Source organism: Copadichromis virginalis, linkage group LG12, assembly GCF_057382275.1.
Source record: "Copadichromis virginalis isolate Kocher_CV1m ecotype Utaka linkage group LG12, C_Virginalis_male_GT1.1, whole genome shotgun sequence".
NCBI classification, from domain to species: Eukaryota; Metazoa; Chordata; class Actinopteri; order Cichliformes; family Cichlidae; genus Copadichromis; species Copadichromis virginalis.
Genome location: NC_140629.1, coordinates 8,362,932 through 8,389,156, shown reverse-complemented (window position 1 = coordinate 8,389,156; position 26,225 = coordinate 8,362,932). Strand labels below are relative to the sequence as shown.

Below are 26,225 nucleotides of genomic sequence, written 5' to 3'. Positions count from 1 at the left end.
AGCCACAGTTCACATCCCACAAGGTAAAACATTTACCACATCAGTAATTTTCCGACTCGTTTTATTTTCTCTTTTATAAAGCATTGTCACTCATCCTAAAGACTCACTATCTGGCTTCTTTCTCAGACACTTTCAAGAACTTTACCACTTTTACACAATACTCCTTGGATTGAATGTGTTCTGTTGAGCTTGAAGAGTTTCCTACTTCTTCGGCCATGTTCTCTTAATAATACACTCACTTGGTTGATTACTTTGCCCGTTTCTTTTATTGTTAGCAACACAGGAAGGGAATGAGATACATCATTGCTTCAGCAGTTCGCGCTTCGGAACAACAGGAACTGAAGTAATCTATAATCACCAAAATAAAATCCTTTTCAAAATAAAATGACAATCAGAAAACGTCTTTCACAACATAAAATAAATAAATATATTTACTCTTGAGAACACAAATCTAACACCACCCCCCCCCCCCCCCCCTTGTTCTCGTGCTGTTAACCCATAGCATCTTATGCATTTCCAAAGAACCATTTTTGAAACTTTCTGAGTCTCACTCTTGTAACTGGTTTTGTTAGTATGTCTGCAGCCATTTCTTCTGATGGACAGTGTTCAATGCAGATTTTCCTTTCATTTACCGCTTCACGAATGAAGTGATATTTCACATCAATATGCTTTGACCTCTGTCTGTTCACTGGGTTTTTACTCAACGCAATGGCCCCTTGGTTGTCCCCAAAAAGTTTAGTACATGTGTACCTTTTTCTGTCCATGCCGTTTAACAGTTGGGTTAAGTACATGCTTTCCTGAGTAGTGGTTGCAAGACCAATGTATTCAGCTTCACGTGTTGAGAGTGCCACTGTAGGCTGTTTCTTTGTTTTCCAAGATATTACTGGTCCCTCTTTAGTAAGTGCAAAACAGTAGCCTGTTGTACTGCGTCTGTCTTTTACAGGGGATGCCCAGTCAGAGTCACTGTAAGCAATTAGATCTAGATCCTCACTGCTTTTCTTAAAGATCAGTTCGAAGTCGTTTGTGCCTTTTAGGTATCTGAGGACTTGTTTTGCCGTTACTAAGTCCTCTCTCGTGGGTTGAGCTAGTGTTTGAGATAGTCTGCTAACCACCCAGCTTATATCTGGTCTCGTACATGTCATGGCATATATCAAACTGCCCACTATTTCTCTGTACTCTCTTGAGTTAACAGTCTCATTTGCATCATTTCCTCCACATGTAGTAGTGTCCGTTTTTAGTTCACACGGTGTGGATCTGGGTTTGCATTCAGACATCCCAAAGCGTTCCAACATTCTTTGAATGTACCTCTTCTGATTCATCCTGATTTCACTCTCTTTTTGTATAAACTGTATCCCAAGAAAACTGGATATTTTCCCCAGGTCTTTCATGTTAAACTTTGACCTCATTGTTTCTTTGAATGTGTTTAACAAGTTAGTATTGCTAGCCGCAATGATCAAGTCATCTACCCAGATGATAACCAGTAGAGTTTCGTGTCCAATGTCCTGTATACACAGTGATCAGAAAGGTTTCTTTCAAAGTCATTTTGTTCAAGGTAGTCATTCAAGAGTTTGTACCAGTTTCTACCTGATTGTTTTAACCCGTAAAGGGATTTCTTTAATTTGTACACCAAGTTTTCTCCTGACTCTGTTTGCTCAAAACCTTCTGGTTGTTCCATGTATATTTCTTCCTCAATGGGAGCATGCAAATATGCAGTTTTAACATCCATTTGGTGGATAATAAGATCATTCTGGACTGCTATTTGCATTAGGGTTCGCACAGATGTCATGTTTGCTGTTGGTGCAAATGTCTCTTGGTAATCTATTCCTTGTGTCTGGTTGTAACCTTTTGCTACAAACCTGGCTTTGAATATTTGTCCTTGTTCATTTTCTTTGAGGGCGTAGACCCATTTTCCTCCAATGGTATTTCTACCAGTAGGTAAAGTAGTCAGTTCGAATGTGTCATTCTCTTTCAGAGAGTTGATTTCTTCTGTCATTGCCTGTTTCCACCTTGGTGCCTCTGGTGACATCAGCGCCTCTTTATAGGTTTGGGGGATTCCACAGGTTGCTCTGTAACAATAATCAACACTTACAGAGGTTACATTTGCTAAATCTTTGCAGTTAGATGTGTAATCCTCTAGATATTTCGGAGGTTTCCTTTCTCTGTTAGGATAGCGCTCAGTTTGGTTTTGCTCATCACCCTCATTTCTTTCTATGTCAGGGTTTGGTTCATTTGTGTTGGTTTCCTCTTCTCTAGGAGGTCTGTTTTCTGCTGCATTTTCATTTTGTTGTCCTGTACTTTCTTTTGAGGGTACTACATACTCATAAGTCTGAATTTCTGAGTCATATTCATCAGTCTGTGTTTGTTGTTCAACAGTGTTCTTCTTGATAAATCTCACAAGCCTGTGTTTTGACACTTTTCCTGTGCGAGGGTTATAGACCAGGTATGCTGGGCTATTTTTACTATAACCCACAAATATTCCTTTTTCACATCTGGGATCAAGTTTCTTGTGGTTATGTGTGTATGCATAACAGTCTGATCCAAATATCCACAGTTTTGAGAGATCTGGTCTTTTCCCTGTTAACATTTGATATGGTGTACTTTTAGTCCTATTACTGTAGCATCTGTTGCGGGTGTGAGCTGCATTTTGAATGGCGTAAGGCCATAATTCTTTTGGCAGCTCTTTTTCTAGTAAGAGACACCTCCCCATTTCAAAGAGAGTTCTCCATTGCCTCTCAGCTGTGCCATTTTGATGAGGAGAATATGGTGCAGATGTTTCATGCTTTATGCCTTTTTCTCTTAAAAGAGACTGAAAGGAACTGCTTGTGAACTCTGTGCCATTGTCCGATCTAATGCACTTAACACTGCCGTATGGTGCACAGTCAGTTAGAAACTTTGCTGTGGCCTCTGTCGTGTCACTTTTCTGTTTTAGGAAGTAAACTGACACTGCCCCTGAAAAATCATCGGTAAATACTATAGCGTATTTATGACCACTCTGGCCACTTGGTTCAATAGGGCCGGCTAGGTCAGTGTGTACCAACTGTAATGGTTCACTCGCTTTTGGGTCACTTTGTCTGTTTCTGTTGTTAGTGAATTTCCCTTCTGTGCACACATTACAATCTAGCATCCCCCTGCCTGTGATTTTCATGCCATCTACAACATCAGGTAGTTTTAACACATCGCTAACATTACAATGTCCTAAAATTTCGTGCCATGTTTTTACATCACAAGCCAGATTAACAGTATCACAGGACATTATGTCATTGAGTGATGTTTCAATGTTTACCGTTTTCAAATAGTAGAGTCTGTTGTATTCTTCGATGGGGAAGACTGTCCCATCTTTGTTCACTAGTTCGTTCTGTCCCTTCTTGAAGATCACCTGTGCTCCATAGTTTGTAGCTGCCTTCACTGAAAATATGCTCTGAGGGTAGGATGGGATGAACAGAGCATCTCTCAGTGTGATGGTGGTACAGTGTCCTTGTGTGTCTCGTAGAGAGACGTTCGCGTCTCCCCTCTTGAGTGCGACATTGTTTGTCCTGGATCCATCAGCGAGCTCCATGTAGTGTTCCCCAGGATCAAAGGTCTCGTCGAACTTTATGAACTTATTCTTCTCCGTAATGATGTGTGAAGTCGCACCACAGTCCACCATTAGTCCTTCTCTCATTATGTCAGTAGTCAGTGGTCTTTGACTGACTTTAAATACAAAAGTCTGCTCTTCTTTCTTGCCCTCTAGTTTTACTACAGTTTTGCGTCATCTCTGTACTTGGTTTTTCTTCTACATGTCTCATCACTGTGTGTCAAGCTTCTATGGTAGTTACACCACTTAGGTGTTCCCTTTTGGCGACAATCTTTTACAAAATGTCCTTTGTTTCCACATCCATGACAGGTGATTGATGTTAAATCAACCTTCATCACATTATCCACTTTTACTTTGTTGTCAAATTTTTCTGTTTCCTCGTAACTTCGTAGGTTGCTTTTGAACTGTGTGAATGTTAAATCTTCACTGCTTTGAGTTGTGTGGATAGCAAATGGCTTGTAAGTTTCAGGAAGCCCCTTTAAGATCATGGCGATAATAAGTCCATCACTGATGACTTCTTTTGCATTTCTTAGAGAGGTCACTGCTTTTTCAGCTCGGATAATATAATCTGTCACTGTCTCATCTGGTTTCTTCTGTAAAGACGTCAGCTCTGTGTACAGTGCAATGATTCTGGGCTTGCCTTTACTATCGTAGTGGTCACGTAGTATTTTTAAAGCTTTTCTTCCGTCGTCAGCCGCATCTCTCATTACCAGTGACAGACTTTTATCATCGAGAAACTGTATCAGTTCAGCGTAGCATTCAGCATTCTTCTCTGCATCTGGGTTAGTGACTGATAATATTTAGTGACTGATAAAAATCCTTTAGGCCAATGATCCGCATGTGGCCGAGAAACTTCGCCTCCCAAAGTTCGTAACTGTTTTCGTCTCCGTTGAACACTAACCTCTGCCATCTTCCTCCTGTTGTGTCACGCCTGGGCCCATAACCTGTTGAGCTTGAAGAGTTTCCTTCTTCTTCGGCCATGTTCTCTTAATAATACACTCACTTGGTTGATTACTTTGCCCGTTTCTTTTATTGTTAGCAACACAGGAAGGGAATGAGATACATCATTGCTTCAGCAGTTCGCGCTTCGGAACAACAGGAACAGGAAGTGAAGTAATCTATAATCACCAAAATAAAATCCTTTTCAAAATAAAATGACAATCAGAAAACGTCTTTCACAACATAAAATAAATAAATATATTTACTCTTGAGAACACAAATCTAACATGTTCCCTTGCATAGATAAATTAAAACTCAGTGTGCGAGCACACACCTGTTCATTTAGAATTATTCAGATTCAGTAAAGGTTCTTTGTACATTTCTATAATCAGATTAGTGAGTGAAACCAGTCGAGTTTACATATGAAAGAAATGTGTTAGATGAATTAAAAATTCCATTCTGTTGCTTAACTGCGAGGCAAAAAGTTAACACATTTAATAAACTTTGAACTTGGAATCTAGAGTTACTTAGAAAAAGCTCCAAGAGACTTCACTCTCTTCAAGACTTATCTTCTGGGAAAAAGTGTCAAACATAAAAAAAAAACTGCATAAAAATCTATTTTTATTCACCATCATACGCTGCTACTCTCTTTTTATTCATTGCACAATACTATGTCACTTTTTATAATCACTTGCACTGATAGTTATGTTATTTTATTTTACCTGATATAGTAGTATACTATAGTATAGTATCGTTACTTTGTTAGAGTTATTTTGCTATTATATTTGCACTATCCTACTGGATCCTTCAATTCTTATTGTCTACTATTGTATATCTTTATTCCTCTGCTCCTCTGTTTGTCTGCATTGAGCATGTTTATGATGATGAAAGGATTCCCTCGGGATAAATAAAGCTCTTCTTATCTTATCTTATCTTATCATATTGTGAAATTACTTGTCACCAGATTAGATATGCAACACTCCCATCTCTGAACAGTTGACAAAAATTTGGTTATAAGCTAACATTATGCCATGTTAGGCTTGAATGTCCCAGAAATCACACTGTATGACAGTTTGTCTGAGTTCAACAATGTCCAATCTAAAGAGTGTTTCACTAATACTGGCTAAAAGCAGCAAAAACACCAGCGCCTACCAAGAAAAGTTCCAGATATCTTCAACAACTCAGTATCCCTTTCATTGGACGTGAGCTTTACTGACTTATTGGCTCACATTAAGTCCTTTCACATCATTTTACAGCATTCTCCGGAGTAATAGATGGGGACACATACTGACAACTAAACAGCAGTAAACAGCAGACAGCCTACACTCACTACAGATGAACTGAACCTCGCTCTGCCATTGATCATGTTGTACTGGATAGACTTCAGCAAAACCATGGAAACATTTTGTGAAAAAACAATCTTTCTGAACCTGCACAATGTAAACTTTCTAGCATAACTTTCCACAAAAAGCTTTAGTGCTAACAAATCCAGAGATAATGTATAATTTATTCCAAAGTGGCCAAGACAAGAGCCTCTCAGATCACATTGTGAGACAGGGTGCACAATCAGGCAGTCACACTGTCACAGGCCTGTATTGCCAATAGGGAGAAATTTCAGTCAGTTGCATGTTTAAATGAATTTATAAGCAATACGCATCAAGATGAACGACCTTGTTGTCAATAGAGCGCTCATAACTTCTACCAGTTTGATGCAGAAATAAAGTTGTTACTTGTCAGCTGCTTGAGCTGAATGGGAAACAGAAAGACATTACTCTGGACCTTTCTGCGGATATTGACCTTTTAGATGGTAAGATGACTGAGCTCAGGCAGCTGATATTAATATTAACTGCTCAGTATAATCATAAAAAACCTATATTCAGCATTAGGATGGTAAATGGCCTGTATTTGTATAGCGCTTTACTAGTCCCTAAGGACCCCAAAGGATGTGTGTTGACGGATTTAGCTGGCCTTCCTGTTGTAACAAGTAAATCTTTTTGTCTCTAAAATGAGATTGTGATTTTCATACGCATATCTGCATATCCGTCTGTTCACATACTGTTAATTGTCCAGACCTCAAGCTGCATTAGCAGGGAAGAGCTCTGATTGGCACTAATTTAGGGAGCACTTGATTTGTCTTTACAGCCTATTGGTGGAGTAAGGATTTTCAGGTTTCACTGTTCATTTAATTGTGGGAGTCCAAAATCGTGAATGAAATTGACATTCAATGAGCTTTACAACACTAGTATAGGTTTAATAGTTAAATGGGATTACTTCTTGCAAAAGCCTTTTGAATGTCGACGGTGTGTGAGCGCAAGCGTAACTGCACTTACAGTTAATGATAGTTGGCTGGGGGTCCTTAGGGACTAGTAAAGCGCTATATAAATACAGGCCATTTACACACACACAAATATAATGATTTAAAATTTTTGTCACCTTTTTTTGGAGACAAATCCATGCACCTTGGGGTGCCATGCAGTCCTAGTTGGGAACAGTGGTTTCAACACTGATTTTGTTAACACTGAAACCTCATGGATCTAGTTATGTTCCTACATAAAATGTTGCTGTTGGTGTATTTTACAGTTATATCATCCCCACAATTCAGTCTCAGTTGTGATGATACTGCCATCTTATTTCCACTGCTAGTGTGACTGAGCCAGTAGTGATGTTTGGGCAAATAGTCAAAACATTATATATAATGTTTTGATCTTCCTGGAAGATATATCTTCCAGGAAGAAAGCTAAAATTAGAAGCGTCACTGGAAGCTGTCCAAAGGTGCACAAGCAGATCATCTTCAAATTGTCCAAATTTGAGTCAGGAATGGTTTTGCCTTACAGGAATCAGAGTCTTCTATTGAATTTAATTCAATTCAATTTTATTTATATAGCGCCAAATCACAACATTAGCCTCAAGGCGCTTTATATTGTAAGGTAGCCCCTACAATAATACATGCAGAGAAAAACCCAACAATCGTATGGCCCCTATGAGCAAGCACTTTGGTGACAGTGGGAAGGAAAAACTCCCTTTAACAGGGAGAAACCTCCAGCAGAACCAGGCTCAGGGAGGGGCGGGGCCATCTGCTGTGACCGGCTGGGGTGAGAGAAGGAAGACAGGATAAAGACATGCTGTGGAAGAGAGACAGAGGTTACTAACAGATATGATTCAATGCAAAGAGGTCTATTAACACATAGTGAGTGAGAAAGGTGACTGGAAAGGAAAAACTCAATGCATCGTGGGAATCCCCGGCAGCCTACGTCTATTGCAGCACAACTAAGGGAGGATTCAGGGTCACCTGGTCCAGCCCTAACTATGTGCTTTAGCAAACAGGAAAGTTTTAAGCCTAATCTTAAAAGTAGAGAGTGTCTCTCTCCCCCGAAGAGGGGCCTGAAAACTGAAGGCTCTCCCTCCCATTCTACTTTTAAATACTCTGGGAACAACAAGTAGGCCTGCAGAGCGAGAGCAAAGTGCTCTAATAGGGTGATATGGTGCTACAAGGTCATTAAGATAAGATGTGGCACCTTGTATAAAGCAGGTGGTCTCAATGTTGTTGTCTGAGATATATTTATCTGAAGAACAGTAACACATGTATATGAGTATTTTCTTACAGCCTTACAAAAGATAAAGAAACATAATAACAACGCCTTTATCTGTTGATATGAAAAGGGTTTTTTTTCTTGAGAAAAAAATGACTTTCTGAAGTGTTTCTAGAATTAAAATGCATTTGGTGCAGGACGGTTGCTCAGATGGCAAATTACTTGCTGAGCTACTGATTTCTGTGCAACCTTTGACACAACAGGTAAAATTTCTTAGAATAGGTAGAAGATGATTTTATAAATACTGAAAGAAGAGCAGCCAGCTTCCATGAACTGGAAAACATTTCCTCAGATTGTCAAAAGGTTAATCATTTCTGTAATAGGATAGAGCCCAGAGCAGCAACAAACCTTTGAGCATAACTGTTTCCACACCAAACACATCCTTTGCTTTGAATGGTTGAAGATCTTCGTTGTCGTAAGCTCTAATTCAGGGACAATTTCCTCAGGCTGAAAGCTGGTTCCACTGGACGATATTTGAGTACTCAGGTGAAATATATTATACTACAGCTACAGAATCAATAGGACGGTGGTTAAAAGCTTCCACTACTTCAGCTGGACCCTTGAAGTAGAAAAGATATTCATATACTGTCCTAACTAACTTTTAAAGTGCATTCAGAGCCTGTTTTTTCAACATTTGGCCTTTTATGTTTTAGTTATTAAAAAAAACACACTGGCACATAATATCCACATATGAATAGAAAAAAGCTGTTTGAAGTGCAGTGTACTCGGTGCAGGTGCTGATACAAGTGAAGACTCAAGATTTCCTCCATTAGATTTATTCAGTAGGATTGGCAGACTGAAAAATCATCAAAGCAGCTTAACATCATGTCACTAAAAATGGAGATGCAACAATCTGCTATACAAATTTAACAGGAAAGGCTGCCTTTAAGTCCAACCACAAACAATACAGTTGATTTAGCTGCTGGAAACATGATTGATCGTAAATTTTACAAACAGGAAATGCTTCTTGAAAGAAATAGGAGACAAAAGTTAGAATTTCTGACTGAACGTTATTAGTGTGGTTGAGTCTCAAAAAGGGGATGTGTACTTCCTGCCAGAAAGGTTCTCATAGCTTAGCTTTCATGTATTCATTGTCCTCTTCTGACTCGCCGGACAAGTCAGCTTGAATGAGCACATGAATGCAGAAAAATTGACCTAACTTTGAAGTTCAAAATATATTCCTAGTGTAAAGGTGGACAACCTTATCTGATGACCTCACTAGTCAGTGACCAAATTATTGTTAACTCTAAAGCAGCAGTCTGCTTTTAATGCTGATCATATAATTAGTGCGATTTTATTCTGACAGAAAAAAAGAACACATACAAAAGTTGTTTGAGTTGCTGTTTAACATCCAAATGAAAGTTCATTTTGAATAACTACAGTTTACCCTCTAACCCTAGCGTTTGGTAAATATTGACTGGGTGTGGGTGTGTATTACCTTTTGTGTTCTAGCACAATTATTTTCATCCAATTAGCTTCACAGAAAAGTGACTTGCTTTTTCCGACTCTCTGTATGCACATTTGGTGGCCTAATGAACAGAATATGATAACAAAACCTGATCCAGCTCAGTGATTTGAAAGAGCAGCAATAAGATCTACAAGACTGCTTCCAGCTACAGCTGCTTGTGTCCAAACACACGTCAATAAACCGATCACACTCCAAACTTTAAGTAATTTGCTTTCTGTTACAGTATCTAAACGAATGAGTTGTAAAGAGTCACCTATTGTGCAGCTGTTACAAACAAGGAAACTGTTTTTGTACCTGGTTGTAAACATGTTTTAATGCTACTGAGTTATATATTTTAATTACAGGAACTGATCCTCTTTTTGGAGCCAGCATCAAGTGGCTACTCCAGGCATTGCAGTTTTTTTTTTTTTTTTTTGGCTTATCTACTGTTTCATTGTGCTGTTTGTGATGGAATAAGTCTGCTTTGAGATTTTTCTATTTGTGTTGTAGGCTGTTTTTCATGAGTAATGAATAAGTATTTATATCTATGTACCCTTTTTTTTAGAAAACATTTCAAAATCAAGACCAAAGCTTTGCCATAAGCTACAACAATGCTTCCTTTTGTCCTTTATCATTGCTGATCATTCAGTGGTTATACTGAAATGACCTTTTCAATGCTTTCAATGCACATGCATAAAATATTATTGTGCCTGTCTTCTGATAAGAAAACAAAACTGAGGCACCATGATTAGATCTATTTCTATATTTCATTCACAGGTGCTTTATCTGTTACACCCCCCCCCCCCCCCCTCCCCCCAACACTTTGTCTCTTGGTATTCTGTTGGAATTGTTTTGGAATTTCTCCAAGGTATCTCTGCATCTGTATTTTTATCCGTTCATTTACTTTGCCTCTAAAATCCACTTTGCATAAAGTCCAAGGGCAAAGTGAAATAACAGTTCAGGCCAAGAATTTTAATCCATCCCAAGTCAGGTTGTTACTGCAAACCACCAGACTAACCCTATTTTTTGATATAACAACCACGAGGCTGGAGTTTAACATTTATCAGGATATACGTTTGCCCTGAGAGGAAAGCTAACCATTTTACAAAATTCAAATATTCAGGACTGAACACTGATCTTTCAAGTTATTCCATGGCTGTGGGTTTAACTTTGGAACGCTCCAGTCATAGCAAATACCAAAGTACAAGGTGAGACACAAAATATTTAGGAAACATTCTCTAAAAGTTGATAAATTGAAATTAAAATACCTTAACAAAAGTATGTCTCTCTGGGAATATTTTCATTATTTATCATTTAACTATAATTTAACGGATAAATCACTTCTCAGTGATGAAGTAGCAAGATAGATATGCCAAATTAGTTTTAGTCTAAAACGCAATAAGGCCTAAAATTCTATCCATGATTCATATATACACCGGGCATCATTTCAGCTCTTTTACTCATTTGCTTTAATTGCAGTTGGAATTTTACCTCATTTTCTTGGGTCATGCAATAGACTTTAAAGTAGTATCCAATATCTGAAATGGAAAAATGATTGGATTCGAAACTGGAGATAGACCTAATGTTTCTTTTCCCCTGTGAGTAGGTTTAAGTGAAATATCTTTGTTTACCTCCATCCAGATGCAGGTGTAGCTGCCCCAGATTCCACTGCCACACCTGATGTTCATCTGCAATCACCACCAGTACATAATCCTGGTTCTCCTTTGCATTTGTTGCTGGATTGTTAAGCTACATGTTGTGGTTTGTCGCTTCTAGTTTTGATGATTTGCTTGCTTGCCTGCTTATTATTTGCTAATGCTTGTCTGCCTGGCTCCTCGAAAAACCTGATTGTCCCATTCTTACTCACAAATACTTACCTGAGCTCATACCTGTGAATTTTGAGAACTCTTACATGCCTTCTAAAGTTTCCTTACCTGCACCTGTACCTGTGGAAATCAATGAAAACTCACCTTCAGAAGGGACAACTACTTATCTGAACCGACAGCCTGTGACGCTGATCGACTCCGGTAATCACAAACCGAAGATTTTACTGTAGTTTTGCTTATGCTGCAAGAAATAATTTTTTAGAGTGGACTGAAAATTAAAACGTCAGCTACACAACATAAAAGAAACTTTTTTTCTCACTGATGCTAATGCTAGAGGAGATATGGAACTGTGCAGTTATTGAGTCAGAGCATTGCTGACTTTTACCCGCTGTGGAATATCTAGGAGAGAATCAATTTCAAACACTGACTTGCTGCCATCATTATAATACCACACCAGAATACAGCAAGCTCTTTAGAACGACTTATTCTTTTACAAATGTGTGTAAAGGCAGACTGTTATTCTGACGTTGAGGAAGACAACTAAGGTGTACGACATACTCTGCCTTAAATCGTCCGCGGCGTTGGAACAGAAACTGAGGAATGAAGAGAGCGTGCCAAGCTCCAAAGGTGACAGCGCAGAGGGAGATCAGCATTGGAATTATGACTCAGACACCAGGAGCCATGACCGTGACTGGGAATGTCCACCTAATGCTGTTTCACTTTGCCATGCAAAGTACTTTGACACTCTGGAGAAGGCCTTTCCTCTGTATCATTGATGTTTCCATTTGCATGTGAGAGCTTAGATTGTGGGGAATATTAAAGATGAACAAAGGGTGATGGGAGAACAGTGAAGTGAGGATACACAGTGTGAAACTCCTTTAAGTGAACAATAATGTTGATGTGATAAACAGAATGTCAGGAAAGAAATTCTGGTATTAATGTGATTCTTTGATTTAAGAATCAAAGGGTGGGATTGTATAGGAATTTCTTTTACTTATGCATTAATACATTATTTTATTGTATGATACCTTGGTGCCACTGGATTTTAACATGTCTCACACTCATACAGTAAGACAAATGGTGGGGGTCTAGTAAGGAAGTTGGGGGAAACAGACGACTCCACAGGAAGAATCTTTAGTCTCTTTGAGGACTCTGGGAGGTAGCAAGGGAGTGTGAACCTTAAGGTGTGAAACAGCTGTGTACTGCCTTTTGTTCCTGTAGAAGGTATTTAACTGAGAGCCATGCTAGGCTCAGGGAGACTCTGCTGACCGTCTGTCCCGCGGTCATGCAGGGACTTCATCAAGCTTGGTTGTCTGTTCTTTGTGTGTTTTGATTAAAGAATGTTAGCTACCGCTCGTCTGCAGGCTTTATTTAAATGGAAAATGTCCACAACAGGCAAAAAAAAAAAAGCATTTTGCTAAAAAAAAGAGATTTAGAGCAGAAGTTTTTTGTACTGCATTTTAAAATGAAAACATATTGCATTTATTTACAATTAAAGACAGAGCAGAAAGTGTGTTACTGTTTTACATCCACAGACACACAAGAAAAGAAGCAGGCAACATGAGGTCAAGTTATGGCAATTTTATTTGTGTATTTCAGTACATGTATTTAGATTAGAGTTTTTAAAAAACAAACAAACGTCCCAAGAAGAAGGATGGGGTGAAAGAAAGGTGGAGAGAGGGGGAAGGAGGAAGAAACTATTGATCTCCTCAAACTTGATGCTGCTGGGTCAGTTCTTTCTCAGCAGTCTGCTCCAGAATCCCCTCCTGTCCTCGGCTTTCTTTTCTTTTTCTTTTGCCTTCAGTTCGTTTAAGGTTTTGTTGAGCTGCTCCTCGGCATCTTTAAATTTTTCTTTTAGCTGCTGTTTGGCCAGTTTCACTTTCTGTTTGAGGAGCTCTTTAGCTTCCTTTTTGTGCTTTCTTATTTCTTTAAGTGCGTCTTTGCAGTCTTTCTTGGTCACCGTCATTTCTTTCTTGAATACCTTCACCTCAATTTTCTCTTCTGCAAGTTCTTCTTGCACTTTCATCAGTTCCTTCGTCATGTTTTGAGTGTAACTCTTTGTATCTTCCATTTCTTTCTTTGCTTCCTGTATTTTAATTTTCTCTTCCTCCAACACTTTTTGAGCTTCCAACAATTCTTTCTTCATATTTTCAATCTCATTTTCTGCCTCGTGTTTACATTTTTTCTCCTCTTCAAGTTGTTGCTTTACATGCAGTAATTCCTTCCTTAGTGTTTCAGCTTCAGCCATTACATTTGCAGCTTCTTGTGTTGCCAACTGCATTTTCCTTTTTCCCTCTTCAAAAGCTTCCTGCACCTCCTGTAATTCCTGCATCACATTTCCTGCCTCCTTCTTTGCAGTTTGATATTTATTTTTGGCTTCTTGTGCTGTGCTTTTCTCTTCCTCCAATGCTTTTTGAGCTTCCAACAGTTCTTTCTTTATGTTTTCATTCTCGTTTTCTGCCTGTTGTTTTCCCATTTTCTCTCCTTTAAGTTTGAGACCCACATGCAGTAATTCCTGCAATACTACTTCAGTTTCAAACTTTGAATTTTTAGCTTCTCCTCTTGATTTTTCTACCTCTTCTTTTAATTTGACATTTTCAGCCTGTATCATTTGAAATTCTTCTTGCAGGTTAATCAGCTGTACTGAATTGTATGGTGAAGCACTCGCCGATCCTCTTGTCGTTCTCCCTCGATTCATTTTGGCCTTTTAAACAAAAGAACCAACGTATTGTAGAGGAGTGAAGTGAAGTTTTCGATGTTTTTTTCGTCAACTGTCGTTTGTCCTGCACAGAGATGCTGCTGTAGATGTGTCTCTAGCTGTGTCTGGATACAATGAACAATGCTGTAACTAAGTGCTTGTGTTGCACAGTTCTACTAAACATTCCATTCCATGCATGCTCCGCCCACATGGTCAGGAATGTCAGGTGCTGCATTGCCAAATGCTGCTCCCGTTGCCTAGCAATAACAGCTGTTTACTTTTTGGGGTCTGGTTCATTATTTAATAAAGAAAACATGTCCAAGTATTGGGTGCTGAGGCTCAGCGCATATTCTAGCCTGCTGTGTGGGTGAGCAGCTAGAAATCACTGGTGGGCAACATGAATGAGGAGAAAACTGGAGCAGCCAAGCAGGGAGCTGCAGGTTGCTGGTTTGAGTCTCTGTTCAGATGCTGGTGTCTCCTCTCTCTGAGATGTCTGCAAACAGTCCCAGATAAAACAATAAGGATAATAAACAAACACGTGACTAAAATAACAATTATGACTCTGATGTGTTTGATATGTAGCAGGATGGCCTCTATACAGCAGTCGCTGCAAGCATCCACATCGCCACACTCACTTTTCTTTAAGCAGGCATGCTGGGGTCCTCCTAAGGAAAGTTTGAAACTTCATTTCCTTCATGCTGGTGAACTTTTTACCAAATATTTTCATCAAAGCTTCTCCGTCACTGACAGGGATTGTTTGCATCTTCACACTCATCTCCACCAACCCTAAAAAATGAGTCTCACTTTGCTCATATAATGCCAGGAGTGTCTCCATATTTCAGTCCGTGCAAACATGTAACAGTATCCCATATTCATATAAATATTATTGATATTATAACAAAAGCTGTCACCAACACAATTGTCCCAAGTGCTTTTTTTATTAGTTATTGCAAATGCTTGATTACAGTTCTTGCTAGATGACAAAACCACTTATTAGGTTTAGAAGGAAATGACTTTTTCTGCATGAGGTAAAGTTGGAGAGCTGTTTCCCCAAACTAAATGAAATCATCATTTAAAAAACTACAGTCTGTATTTACTCTGAACATCTGTGTTAACATTTGAAATTGGAAACGTGTAAGTGTAACAAACATGTTAAAACATAAGAAATCAGGAAGGGGCATGTATAGGAATTTCTTTTACTTATGTATTAATCACATTATTTTATTGTATGATACCTTGGTGCCACTGGATTTTAACATAAACCGAGCAGATTTTTACACAGCTACTTTCTCACCTGAAAATATGTTAAAAGTTTATTTTGTGACCCAGAAAGATTAGTATGAGTAATTTTAAAACTTAGTAGCAGCCGCCATTGTTGGAAACTGGAGTTTGGCTGGGCCGCGCTATGAATTCTGGGATATGGTAGGCCACGAAGGACACACCCGACCCGTCCTTCAAATTCGGGGAAAAGGAGGACGCATTTGTCGGCTGCATTCGGAGGAGTCTACAAATTTGGACAGCCTTCGGCGCGTCGCTGTGACGTAATTGGTCTACAAATGCGGCCTCAGGAGGATGCAGCCCATGAATTTGGACACGACCAAAGTTAAACTTACCTTGGCTGTATCCCAATTCAGCATCTGCAGCCTTAAAGGCCGCATTTTAAGGCCAATTACGTCACAGGGACACGACGAAGGCTGTCCCAATTCAAAGGCTGCTCGAAATGCGGTCCTCAAATGCGTCCTTCATTTCATTGAATTTTAAGGATGTGGCGGTGTGAACTTCGTGGCCCAACATATCCCAGAATGCATAGCGCGGCGGTGGGTGTGGATAATTTTGCCGGAAAAAAAAACGGCGGAAGAGGGGCAGCCGAAGAGTAAACTTTTAAAAGTAAGTACTGAATATTATGTTACTTATTTATGTGCGAATGTTTAATAACGAAGAACATTAAAACATTACTGTTGGCCAAATGTCGGCAAAGTTATGTGACATTAGCGATGTTTGTACTAACTTGGTTTTAAAGCCTTTACTTTAAAATATACGCCGTTCAATAGTTGACCTTAATCTTACAGAGAATGTGATGATTTTATGGATATTTAAATTAAGCACTGAGACAAATTTAGTAATGCCAACACTTTTAAGCTTAAATTTCAAAACTTACATTAACTACTGATTTTATCTACTGTTCTGATTTTATCTGTTTTGATTTTATATACTGTTTTGTTTGTTTGTTTGTTTGTTAATTAGTTAGTTAGTTTATTTGCTTGTTTTAATCAATTTTAAATCATGCTTTTTATTTGTTCTTGTTTCTAATGTCTCTGTAAAGCACTTTGAATCACCTTGTTGTTGAATTGTGCTATACAAATAAACTTGCCTTGCCTTGCCTTGCCTTACACCCTGGTTAGGTGTCAGTTGTGATCAGTGTTGGTCAAGTTACTTGAAAAAAGTAATCAGTAACTAATTACTGATTACTTCCCCCAGAAAGTAATCCCGTTACTTTACTGATTACTTATTTTCAAAAGCAATTAATTACTTAGTTACTTAGTTACTTTTTAAAAACACGATTTACAACCTGAATAGGTGATAAAGCGAGAGATCTTTCAGCCCAATTCTACTTTTTCTGCATAATCCATCATACAAAATGTAATCAAATGGAAAAGTCTCTTTTTTTTTACTTGTTTTATCAGTTTTAATCTTTTAACTTTATGCATCAAGCAAAAATTTAATTATATGCAACATTCTCTGACTTGAAGAAATTAGTTTAACATTTAAACCTATTTTCTGCACATTCCTGCACATAAAATAAAAATATTTTTTGTGTTTGCACTCACTCTTTCAAATAGATGCAAGTAAAACACAGCAGAAAATAAATAAAATCAAAGACTAGCGGTCCTGTTGCTCTATTTTCACCTGTAAAGCAGGAGTGGGTTAGGCGGAGGTTTACCCTGGTGCAGGTGTGCCGCAGCGGTCAGTGGAAGAATCCACGAGTTTCTCTGTGAGTTTCCCATTACATCGTTGCGCACTCGGAGCTTGTTTAGGGTTTTTTTTTTCAGTGTAAAAAGAAGTTTTCTTCCCACGCACAACGGACACTAATGTTTTTGTCGCTTTTTATGGAATCAAACAGTAAGGTCAGTACTTCCACGCTTTAAACGCTGCACGCTACAAGTAACGCGTTACTGCCCATCTCTGGTTGTGATAAAGGGTGATTAATATAATCAGTTGTTAAATTTGAGGCCAACTTTTGATCCAGATGTTCCACATCTTTTGAGACATTATCAGGGCACCACTGTGTAGACCATAGGTGTCAAACTCTGGCCCACGGGCCAAATTTGGCCCGCAATTACATTTGGCCCGCGAAGCCATACCAAATTACTATTAGAGCTGGCCTACTGGTATTATACAGCTAATATATACATTGTTTAGTATTAAGCTTTGCTTGTTCCACATTCAGTTTTTCAGCAAAACTTGTTTGAGTCCATAAGAAGAGATTCATTCTTAAATCTGGAGGAAGATATTTTTCAATAAATATTAATGTTAGCCCGCGACCTTGTTCTACTTTTGAATTTTGGCCCACTGTGTATTTGAGTTTGACACCCCTGGTGTAGACTAAACCCAGTATTACCACAGTCTGTATTACTATATGATTCCCCACACTACAATGTACAAATATATCATATGTATTATGTCAGAACAACTTAATTAGGCAGAATCAATCAGTTCAGGCTCACTCCACCACCTCTTACAATGTCTGAACACAAACCAGTGGAACTGATGACAAATGCAGAATGTTGCATCATTTTCAGCTGCAGTGCAGATACAGAACCACTTGTCTATGTATGCACACCTGATTGTTCCCATTTTCCAAACCCACCTGCCCTCCTTCCTTTCTCTTCCCTTCTCATTTCTCTTGCCAAGTGTGGAAATCACGGTCACTCCTCAACCATCTTCTCGGTGTATTATTCTAATCTAGCAGTTTTATAAATACATGTTTGACTAATGTGTATCTCATTAAGCAGTGTGGTCTGAACCGAATGTCCCAGTCTTCCTGTAATTTGTAAACACAAGTTATACAATTAGAGGTTATTAGCACTATCATTAAATAAGCAGTCAAGGCACAGGTGCACATTCAGAGAGCTTGGAGGTCCTGTATGCCTATGTGTAGAGTTACAACAATAAATAATGCATTTTCATAATGTGCCTACAATAATCAAATAAACCTGTACATGATGATCTTAGAGGGTCTGCTGAGCTGTAGTTCTGTTTTTGTACAGTCACAACATTATCTGTACTCAAATAAGAAAGAAATGTCAATATTATTAGACACAATTTATTATTAGCCTGTAGCACTGGAGGACTGTTGAACGTAAAAGGAAAAGATAAAATGTTGCTTTGATTTATAGGTAGAGGACAAGTTGCCAACCACATTTCCTGGCTGAGGTGGCCAACAGCTGCACTTTGATGATGAAATTCATGCAAATGTACGACTGATCAGTATAAATGTGAAGGAAGGGCAGCAGGATGAAGAGGGCAGACAAAAATCAGGTTTGCACTTACACTACAGTACATAGAGTATGACTAAAACATTTTAGGACTGTATTTATGGGATTACTCTTGGAGATGTGTTTGTTATATGTGTGGTCTAGTGATTTTATTCTTTTATTCTTTTATTTTATTTTTATTCTTTTATTCTTTTTCTGCTTCTTCTTTTTTTTACAGCAGTTTCTGAATTTATCAGTTAACGCTTAATAATTATTTCATCAATATGAGGAATTAAAAAAAATACTTTACATTCTTAAAACTGTAACCCTGGTTCCTGGTTGTGGTAGCATTCTCCGGGCTCTAAGGGCTGTGGGTGTATAGCAGGCTGCAGTTATCTTAAATGTTATTGACTATAATAAACACCAACAAGGCAGGACAGTGTGCACTCAACTTTTTACTTTGTTGTCGCCTCGACGCACATGATAGAGTGCATTGCACACCATACCGTAAATGGTAGGAACCAAAATTACCTCACAAAATGCCATAACAAATAACTTAAATGTTATACATAATTACAAAGTGAGTTTATGGGGGTTTAATTTTACTTTTTTTTTTATTAAATACATAAAATCTGTATGCATATGTGTGCAGATTTCTACTTGTGTACATTGGTTTGCACACACATAAATCAGAATGATGATATATTTTTTTTATACCTATTGATACTTCTGGCATCTTATCACATTTGACCTCATTTACATTCCAGCACATCACTATCTATCTATTTATGGGTGTTGCTCTGTTAAAAGTAATAATCAAAGTAGTAGTTGAATATATAAATTCAAATATGTGTAAAAATCATAAATTAATTTTGCATTTTTATTATTTTTATTCTTACAGTGGACCATTATGCACATTTCCTGCTCCACACATTCATTATTAAACTCTAAAAAGAGTGAACTCATCACACTTGTGGGATACACAGTTTAGGGGGAAAAGCCTTTTCTTCTTCTGGTCTTGATGTTGCCCCTCTGTGAAACCAAGCAGCAGTCTCCAGGTTTGAAAACTGAAGCCAACACAACAGTGCCAAAGCCTGTGGTTTCTTGAATCATTACCTGAGGCAGGCTGCAAAAGCAAGACAATTCCCCGATCATCTTAAAAAGCCCAGTTTCAAGCGATCATGCTGCCAAGTCTGAAACAAGAAAAATCAAGTCAAGTCAGAAAAGTCAAAAAGAGAAACTGCACAGAGTTTATTTGTTGTAATCGATCCAATTTCTTCTGCTTATCCAGTTCAGGGTTGCAGGGTGCTGGAGTTTGTCTTAGCTACCATAGGGTAAAATGCGGGGCACACCCTAGGTCACCAGTCTGTCACAGGGCTAACACAGAGAGACAGACAACCATTCACATTCAACCCTAAAGGTACTTTAGAATCTCCTATTAACCCAGCTCCACTAACTGTGGTCTAAAGGCATGCAATCATGGACTGGATAAGCATCTTTAATTGGATTGAATAACCACCATACTGGAGTCAAGTACCCGCATCTCAATATAACCAGTGATCATGAACTCCTTCCTGTAATATTACAGTGGCACAGAACCAGAACTTTAATTACTGAGAACCATGAGGAAATTTTTCATTACTACTCGTCTCTCATATGACTCCCTGCTTATGGTGTTGTAGTTTTCCCAGAAAGGCTAATGAATATGTCACAATGACACTGTGGGGCAGGCAGCGTGTGGACCCAAATGCAGGACTCAGACACGGAGCTAAGCTCAAAAACACAGCTTTCTTCCCACACACAAATTAATTAGGGAGAGAGGCACAGGTGAAGAGAATCTAACTAACAAAACAAAGGGATGTGAAACTGGACACACAAGACGAGGGACTGGCAAAATAAGACAGAAAGCGACACAAACACTGTATGAAGTCAGTACAATACTGACTCCATATAGGGGACGCTGGGGGCCGAACACAGAGACGAGATTAGGAAAGACTGGAGACGAAGAGGAACTAACGTTATCAGACGACTAAGAACTAGAAGTAGCTAACAAAATTCAGAAGCAGCAGTATAGACCTAGAGAGTAAATCACCCCATAAACCAGAAATAAATCATGAACCACAAAACTGGAAAAAGAAAACTGGGTCAACAACCCACCAAAGTCGATGTAACACTACACTGTGCTGTTGGATATAGATGAACAACGACTACCTCGGGGTTTGGAAAGGTCATTTGCACTTTATATGTTATCTGACTCACATTCCACTGGTGGACAGTGACTCTAGAAGCCCTGGTCCAAAAGTGACAACTCACTCTTTTTGTGTCCATGATGTAGTGAATATAATAGAAATTCATAACCCTTTCCCCAAGGCGCAGCAGGTCGCTGCAGGGCAGGTCACCTCTGTTTCGTCTACACCTAAAACATGCCAGAGAGCAGAACAGCCCCCTTCCCTTTTATATCTCACGACTGCTGAATTAGGCACTCGTGAGTTCACTTTCCATGACTGCACTGGTAATTATCACTACCAGGGCCTCATGAATAATATATTATGAGGAACATCGGGTGGTGAACAGCCTGTGTGTGCGCACACACACACTCTAAGCACTGCTAGTCATTATCAGTCAGCATCCTGAGCGTAACTGTCACATCACTGCAGGCCTTTGCCTAATGAGATCTGCAGGTTCACATGGAGCAGGAGGTCATCTGACATGGTGAAGGTAAGGCCCATTAAATTGTGATGGGGGCGAAAGAGTAGAGGAATATTCAGTTAAAATGCCTCAGAACACAGCTGTGATGTGAACTGCATGTGCATGTGTAAGGGGATTTTTCTGATCAGTTATGTTTACATCATAGTCACAGAGTTATTTGCTGAGATCTAAGGACAAAATGAGTTCAGCAGGGCTGTGAGTAAAGTCCCAGATGGGCCCAAACTATGTATTTATAGGAGAAACTAAAGATGAGCACAACCTTTATAACCAGCAGATATTTGAAATGTGCATTTAACATATTTCCTCTGTGTATGTATATGGCTTGTCTTAAAAATTCATGCACTGGCTCTGCCTTATCTTTGATGACTGTTCTTCAATAAATTGCCTAAAGGGAAATTGATTTTCTTTTACATTTAAGTCTTTGTGCAGAAGCAAACTTGTAGTTTTCCTAAGACAGTCTGCAAGCACTCACTGTGAAAGCGTTTCAGAATGACAAGAACGTGTCTAGTAAAGATACACTAAAGCAGATGTGTCAGCCTTTATACTGACACAGGTCATTGGGCACTCAGTACCAGTGCATAAACACTGTTCATTAATTTATTTCAGGTCTGAGTGACAGACTTTACTGTGCTCTACTGTCATTTCTGCTCTCTTTCTGCTCTCCTCTAATTTCTTTGCTCTCAGCTGTATTGTGTGTGCACCTGCTCACACACAGGGTTGGGCTGACAAAAACACTGGTAAGATGAACATATTAGTCAAGTTACCACAATCACAAGAAACAGCAAGCAAAAAGTGTTAAACCTAGTTAGCGTCAAATTTATCCACATTTCTGACCATTAGAAGATCCTTAATACTGTGTTAGACTAGCTCATAGTCACTTGATAAGATAAGACTTTATTGATCAGACAACGGGGACATTTTTGCGCCCTCTTCGTTATCAATATCTGATCCAATTAATCACAGCATAATTACTGTCTAGTACTTGCAATGCACTTTAGTCTGTTAGTATGCTAATGTTGTCCAGACCTTAAAACCTACAGGATAGATTTTACTGAAATTAGCATTTAGCATCTATATGAAAATGTTTTCCTTCTCACAATGCCTTGAAGGACAGGATGTTTCATATACTATATCTGATCTACCAGACTTGATATTGTTCAGATCATCGTTCCCATATACAGTTTATGTTAGTGTTTGTTTTTCTTTCTTTAGGGAAGGAAGGAAGGAAGGAGAATGACTACCTTTTAAAATATTTGATTCATTTCAGCTGTTGAAATTACAAGTTACAGCGCGCTGGACCTCGATGCGAACCAGCGGTCTGCTTCACAAAAAAGGATGACCCTGTAAGCGGGCAATACAGTTTTATACCACAACAGAAACAAGTATTATTATGGCTATCTTCTTCTGAGAAACGTCACTCAACTGGATCTCTTGCCACACTTCATCCATTTCTGACCTCGTCATAAAAATTGAAGGTCAAGTACCATCTAATGTTAGTGAAAGACTGTAAAGGAGGTGTCCCAAGAAGATGATGCCACAAGAGGCCAATCTCCGGTCTTGTAGGGCTAAGAAGAGGCCTTACTATGAGTCTCCTTCATTGTCGGAAACGTGCACTGGAACCGGAAAATGGAGGAACATTATGTTCAAAGGTCAAGAAGATAGAATGCAATTCTGATTGCTGCACTGATGAGGTAACAGCTTTTGGTGGAAGAAGTGTGATGTTGTGGGGGGGGAATCTAGCTCACTGGAAAAACAAGGCTTGTCATCATGCGACACAATCTTAATGCAGCGAGATGTCAAGAATAGATTCTGCAACCAGTGGCAACCGCATATGACCAAAGTAACCTCCAAGATGACAGTGCTCACCCCCACAGTGCAGGAATTTATTGGAGACCAACTCAGAATTTGGGAGTGAAGACACTGTAATAACCTACATGTCTTCACTTCACTATAGTCTCCATCTTTGTAGCCTTGGCTGTAGGAAAGTACTCACTATAGTCTAGATATACTATATAAATAAACCTAAACTCACTGATACAATATTATTTTTTAGGCTTTTCTAAAAGTACAGAAGAGATGTCAAGATGCAACCATCTTCTGTAGCGGACTTCACAAGAAAAGGTCACTTGGGCAGCAAAAGGAGATGCATGTTAATTGCACCTTCACTCCCCCAAGGCAAGACTGAAAAACACAGAACCCAGTAAATGTCAGTGCAATTGAACTGACGTTTAGGGGATAACATGAACTGAGTGATATAGACTCTGAGTCACAGCCATTCTACCCCAAAGAAATTCAACAGCATAAAGCATGACCACACTTGTCCCCTGTGTGACTGAAGATGGCTTTCATGTTGGTTCTGTGGGAGTACACTCTGAACTAAACATCCCTTTAAGTTATTTATGCAGTTCAAAGAAAAATGCAGTCTTCCTAATAATGTATATCTATAGGCACAAGTCAGACTATTGGAAGACTTGTATGGTTACATTTTTTTTATGCAAAGGTGACCTCTCTCTTCTGTTTGCAATTTACTGTTTACATTGAAATAATATTTTTCTTCAAATAAATAAAATTACATAAGTGAAACACAGCTGAGATGGTCTGACCCATCAGCACACATTATTCCAACCTAACATTACACCTTCAGATTTAAACAATAAAAAGTTGACAAAATAACTTTATTCACCACAATTCACTTACAAAGTCCTTGTGTACAAATTCACATTAAGCTGGCGTTTGAGGGGGATCCATGCTCTTGCAGGTAGCTCTGCACAGAAAACTGACTTTTGTTGACAGACTAATCTGACATTCAGCAGTTTGTGGCTAAAGAATGTTTCATTATATTTTCCCATTCATCCTTCCTTCAATTATATGTAGCGTGCCAGTGCAACATGTTGAAAAACAGTCCCACACCGTGATGTTCCCACCCCCAAACTTCAGTGTTGGTATGGTGTTTATGGGGTGACATGCAGTGACCTCTAACCATGGTGTGTATTAAGGCATCCAAAGAGTTTAATTTTGGTCTCATTTGACCAAACTATACTTTCCCTGTTTATTTCACAGGCTTGTCTAATTGAGCAAACTTTAAACCAAGGGTGTTAGACGTACGGTCCACGGGCCACGTCTGGTCCACAATACAATTATATCCGGCCTGTGAGATAATTTCATGTCAGTTAATAATGGCCCGTCAGTAAGTGGGAGCCGAATCTTCAGTCCTGGTGATGATCTATGCAGGCAGGGATGGGACTTCATTTTGATGGGAGCACCATGAAGGTAATCACATGCAAAGACAGACTGGGATCATACGACTATGTGAAAGTTGGAAAGGGGGCAGATGTTCCAAAGACAGCAGGTGTATCGGTACAGGCAAGGTACACAGAGAGACAAGCCTGTCGGGAAAAAGTGAAAAAACGAGTGAAACCGTAAAATGGGCAGCATCTGGCTGCGTTTCAATGATACTGGAGACTGCAAAGCTAAGTGCAGAATTTAGAATGTAGCTTTCCTACACTCTCTTTTTTCATTTTTCACTAGTGTGGAGTTTCTCCATGGAGACTTTTTCCTTCCAGAGATAACCTTCACCTTAATGGGGGCAATAGTATCCATTACATTTAAAATTTTTGCATTAAAGCTATTGACGAGCTCATTCACTGAACCTTTGGACAGGTCAGGTGTTAATGGGAAGACCTGGTTAAAAATTGCACTACTGTGTTCAGTTATACACCGTTTTGTGATCACTGTTGTTGATATATTTGTGTGGGCTGAGATTTTACTTTCAAAGAAAACACAGTAATGATCAGACAGGCCCATCAGACACAGTAACCTTTGAAATGCTCAGGCCTTTGGAGATCAGTAGGTCAAGATTGTGTCCTCTATTATGTGTGGCCTCTGTTACATGCTGAGTCAGCCCAAAGTTGCCCAGAGTGTTACTCAGGTCTTTAGTCCCTTTGTCCTGAGGGTTGTCCACATGAATGTTAAAATCCCCAACAATAATTACACAGTCGAAATCAACACAGATCACAGACAGCAGTTCACTGAGGTCATTAAAAAAGTCTGTGCAGTATTTGGGAGGCCTGTAAACATTAAGAAACACAACTTTGGATGGGGCCTTCAGCTGTAAAGCCACATATTCAAAAGACTGAAAACTTCCAGGAGATAGCTGCTTACATTGAAATGATTCATTAAATAAGACCGCAACTCCTCCTCCTCTCCTGCTCACCCTGGCCTCACTGATAAAACTGTAGTTAGGAGGGGTCGTCTCGATGAGAACAGCTCCACTGTTATTTTGGTCCAACCAAGTTTCAGTTAAAAACATAAAATCAAGGCTGTGCTCAGTGATTAAATCATTAATTAAAAATGTTTTCCCAGCTAAAGATCTAACGTTTAATAAAGCCAACTGTTGTTGGCATTACTTGTCCCCTCGTGTTTGGGAGCAGTCTGTGGCACACAAGGTATATTTACTATATTTAAAGATCTTTTAGAGTGCAGCTCTCTGTGTTTTGACCAGGCCACATGTCTCCTTCTGTCACCTAAAAGTACAGAAATTTTAAAACCTTCTAGTAAACAGGGTCCCAGCTTCTCCTGGGAAAAGTCACCACTGCCATAATCCTCGCAGCCCGGACCCTCCACACATCACACATCAGATTGCGGAGACAAAGCATGAAGGTGGTAAGGAGGAACTAAGGGGGGCGAGGCTGGGCAATGTGACTTCGATTGCTCTGTTGAGGGTGGGGCTCGGTGGCGAACCTTTGGCTGCTTTGGTGGGGGGTTTATGGGGGACAAAGAGGGATTGGGCCGGGGGGTAGATCTGAGCCCAGCATTGACCCGCTCCATCATCTCTTCAGTGAATTTCAGGTGTGGGGAGGAGGGAGAAAGGGAGGGGGAGGAGGGTGATGGGGGTGATGGCCTGTCAGGGGTTTGGGGGACTGGGGAAGATCCTGGTCCTGGTCGTTGGTGTTGTTGAGAGAGTTGGA

General features: G+C 39.3%; 1 protein-coding gene and 1 long non-coding RNA gene across 2 annotated transcripts; both read right to left on the bottom strand.

Annotated features, from left to right (window-relative positions):
- Nucleotides 1-488: 488 nt before the first annotated feature.
- LOC146696482 (uncharacterized) lies at nt 489-3,765 on the bottom strand. Its single transcript, XM_085474595.1, has 2 exons — nt 3,284-3,765; nt 489-2,066 (listed from the first exon to the last, which is right to left on the bottom strand). The coding sequence occupies exons 1-2, from the start codon at nt 3,659-3,661 to the stop codon at nt 2,037-2,039; spliced, it is 408 nt and encodes a 135-aa protein (XP_085330721.1). The 5' UTR covers nt 3,662-3,765; the 3' UTR covers nt 489-2,036.
- A 9,177-nt stretch (nt 3,766-12,942) lies between these two features.
- Nucleotides 12,943-20,178, bottom strand: LOC146696481 (uncharacterized). The gene is made up of 2 exons (XR_014923252.1): nt 19,666-20,178; nt 12,943-14,567 (listed from the first exon to the last, which is right to left on the bottom strand). It is a non-coding gene; the product is annotated as an uncharacterized LOC146696481 (long non-coding RNA).
- Nucleotides 20,179-26,225: the final 6,047 nt, after the last annotated feature.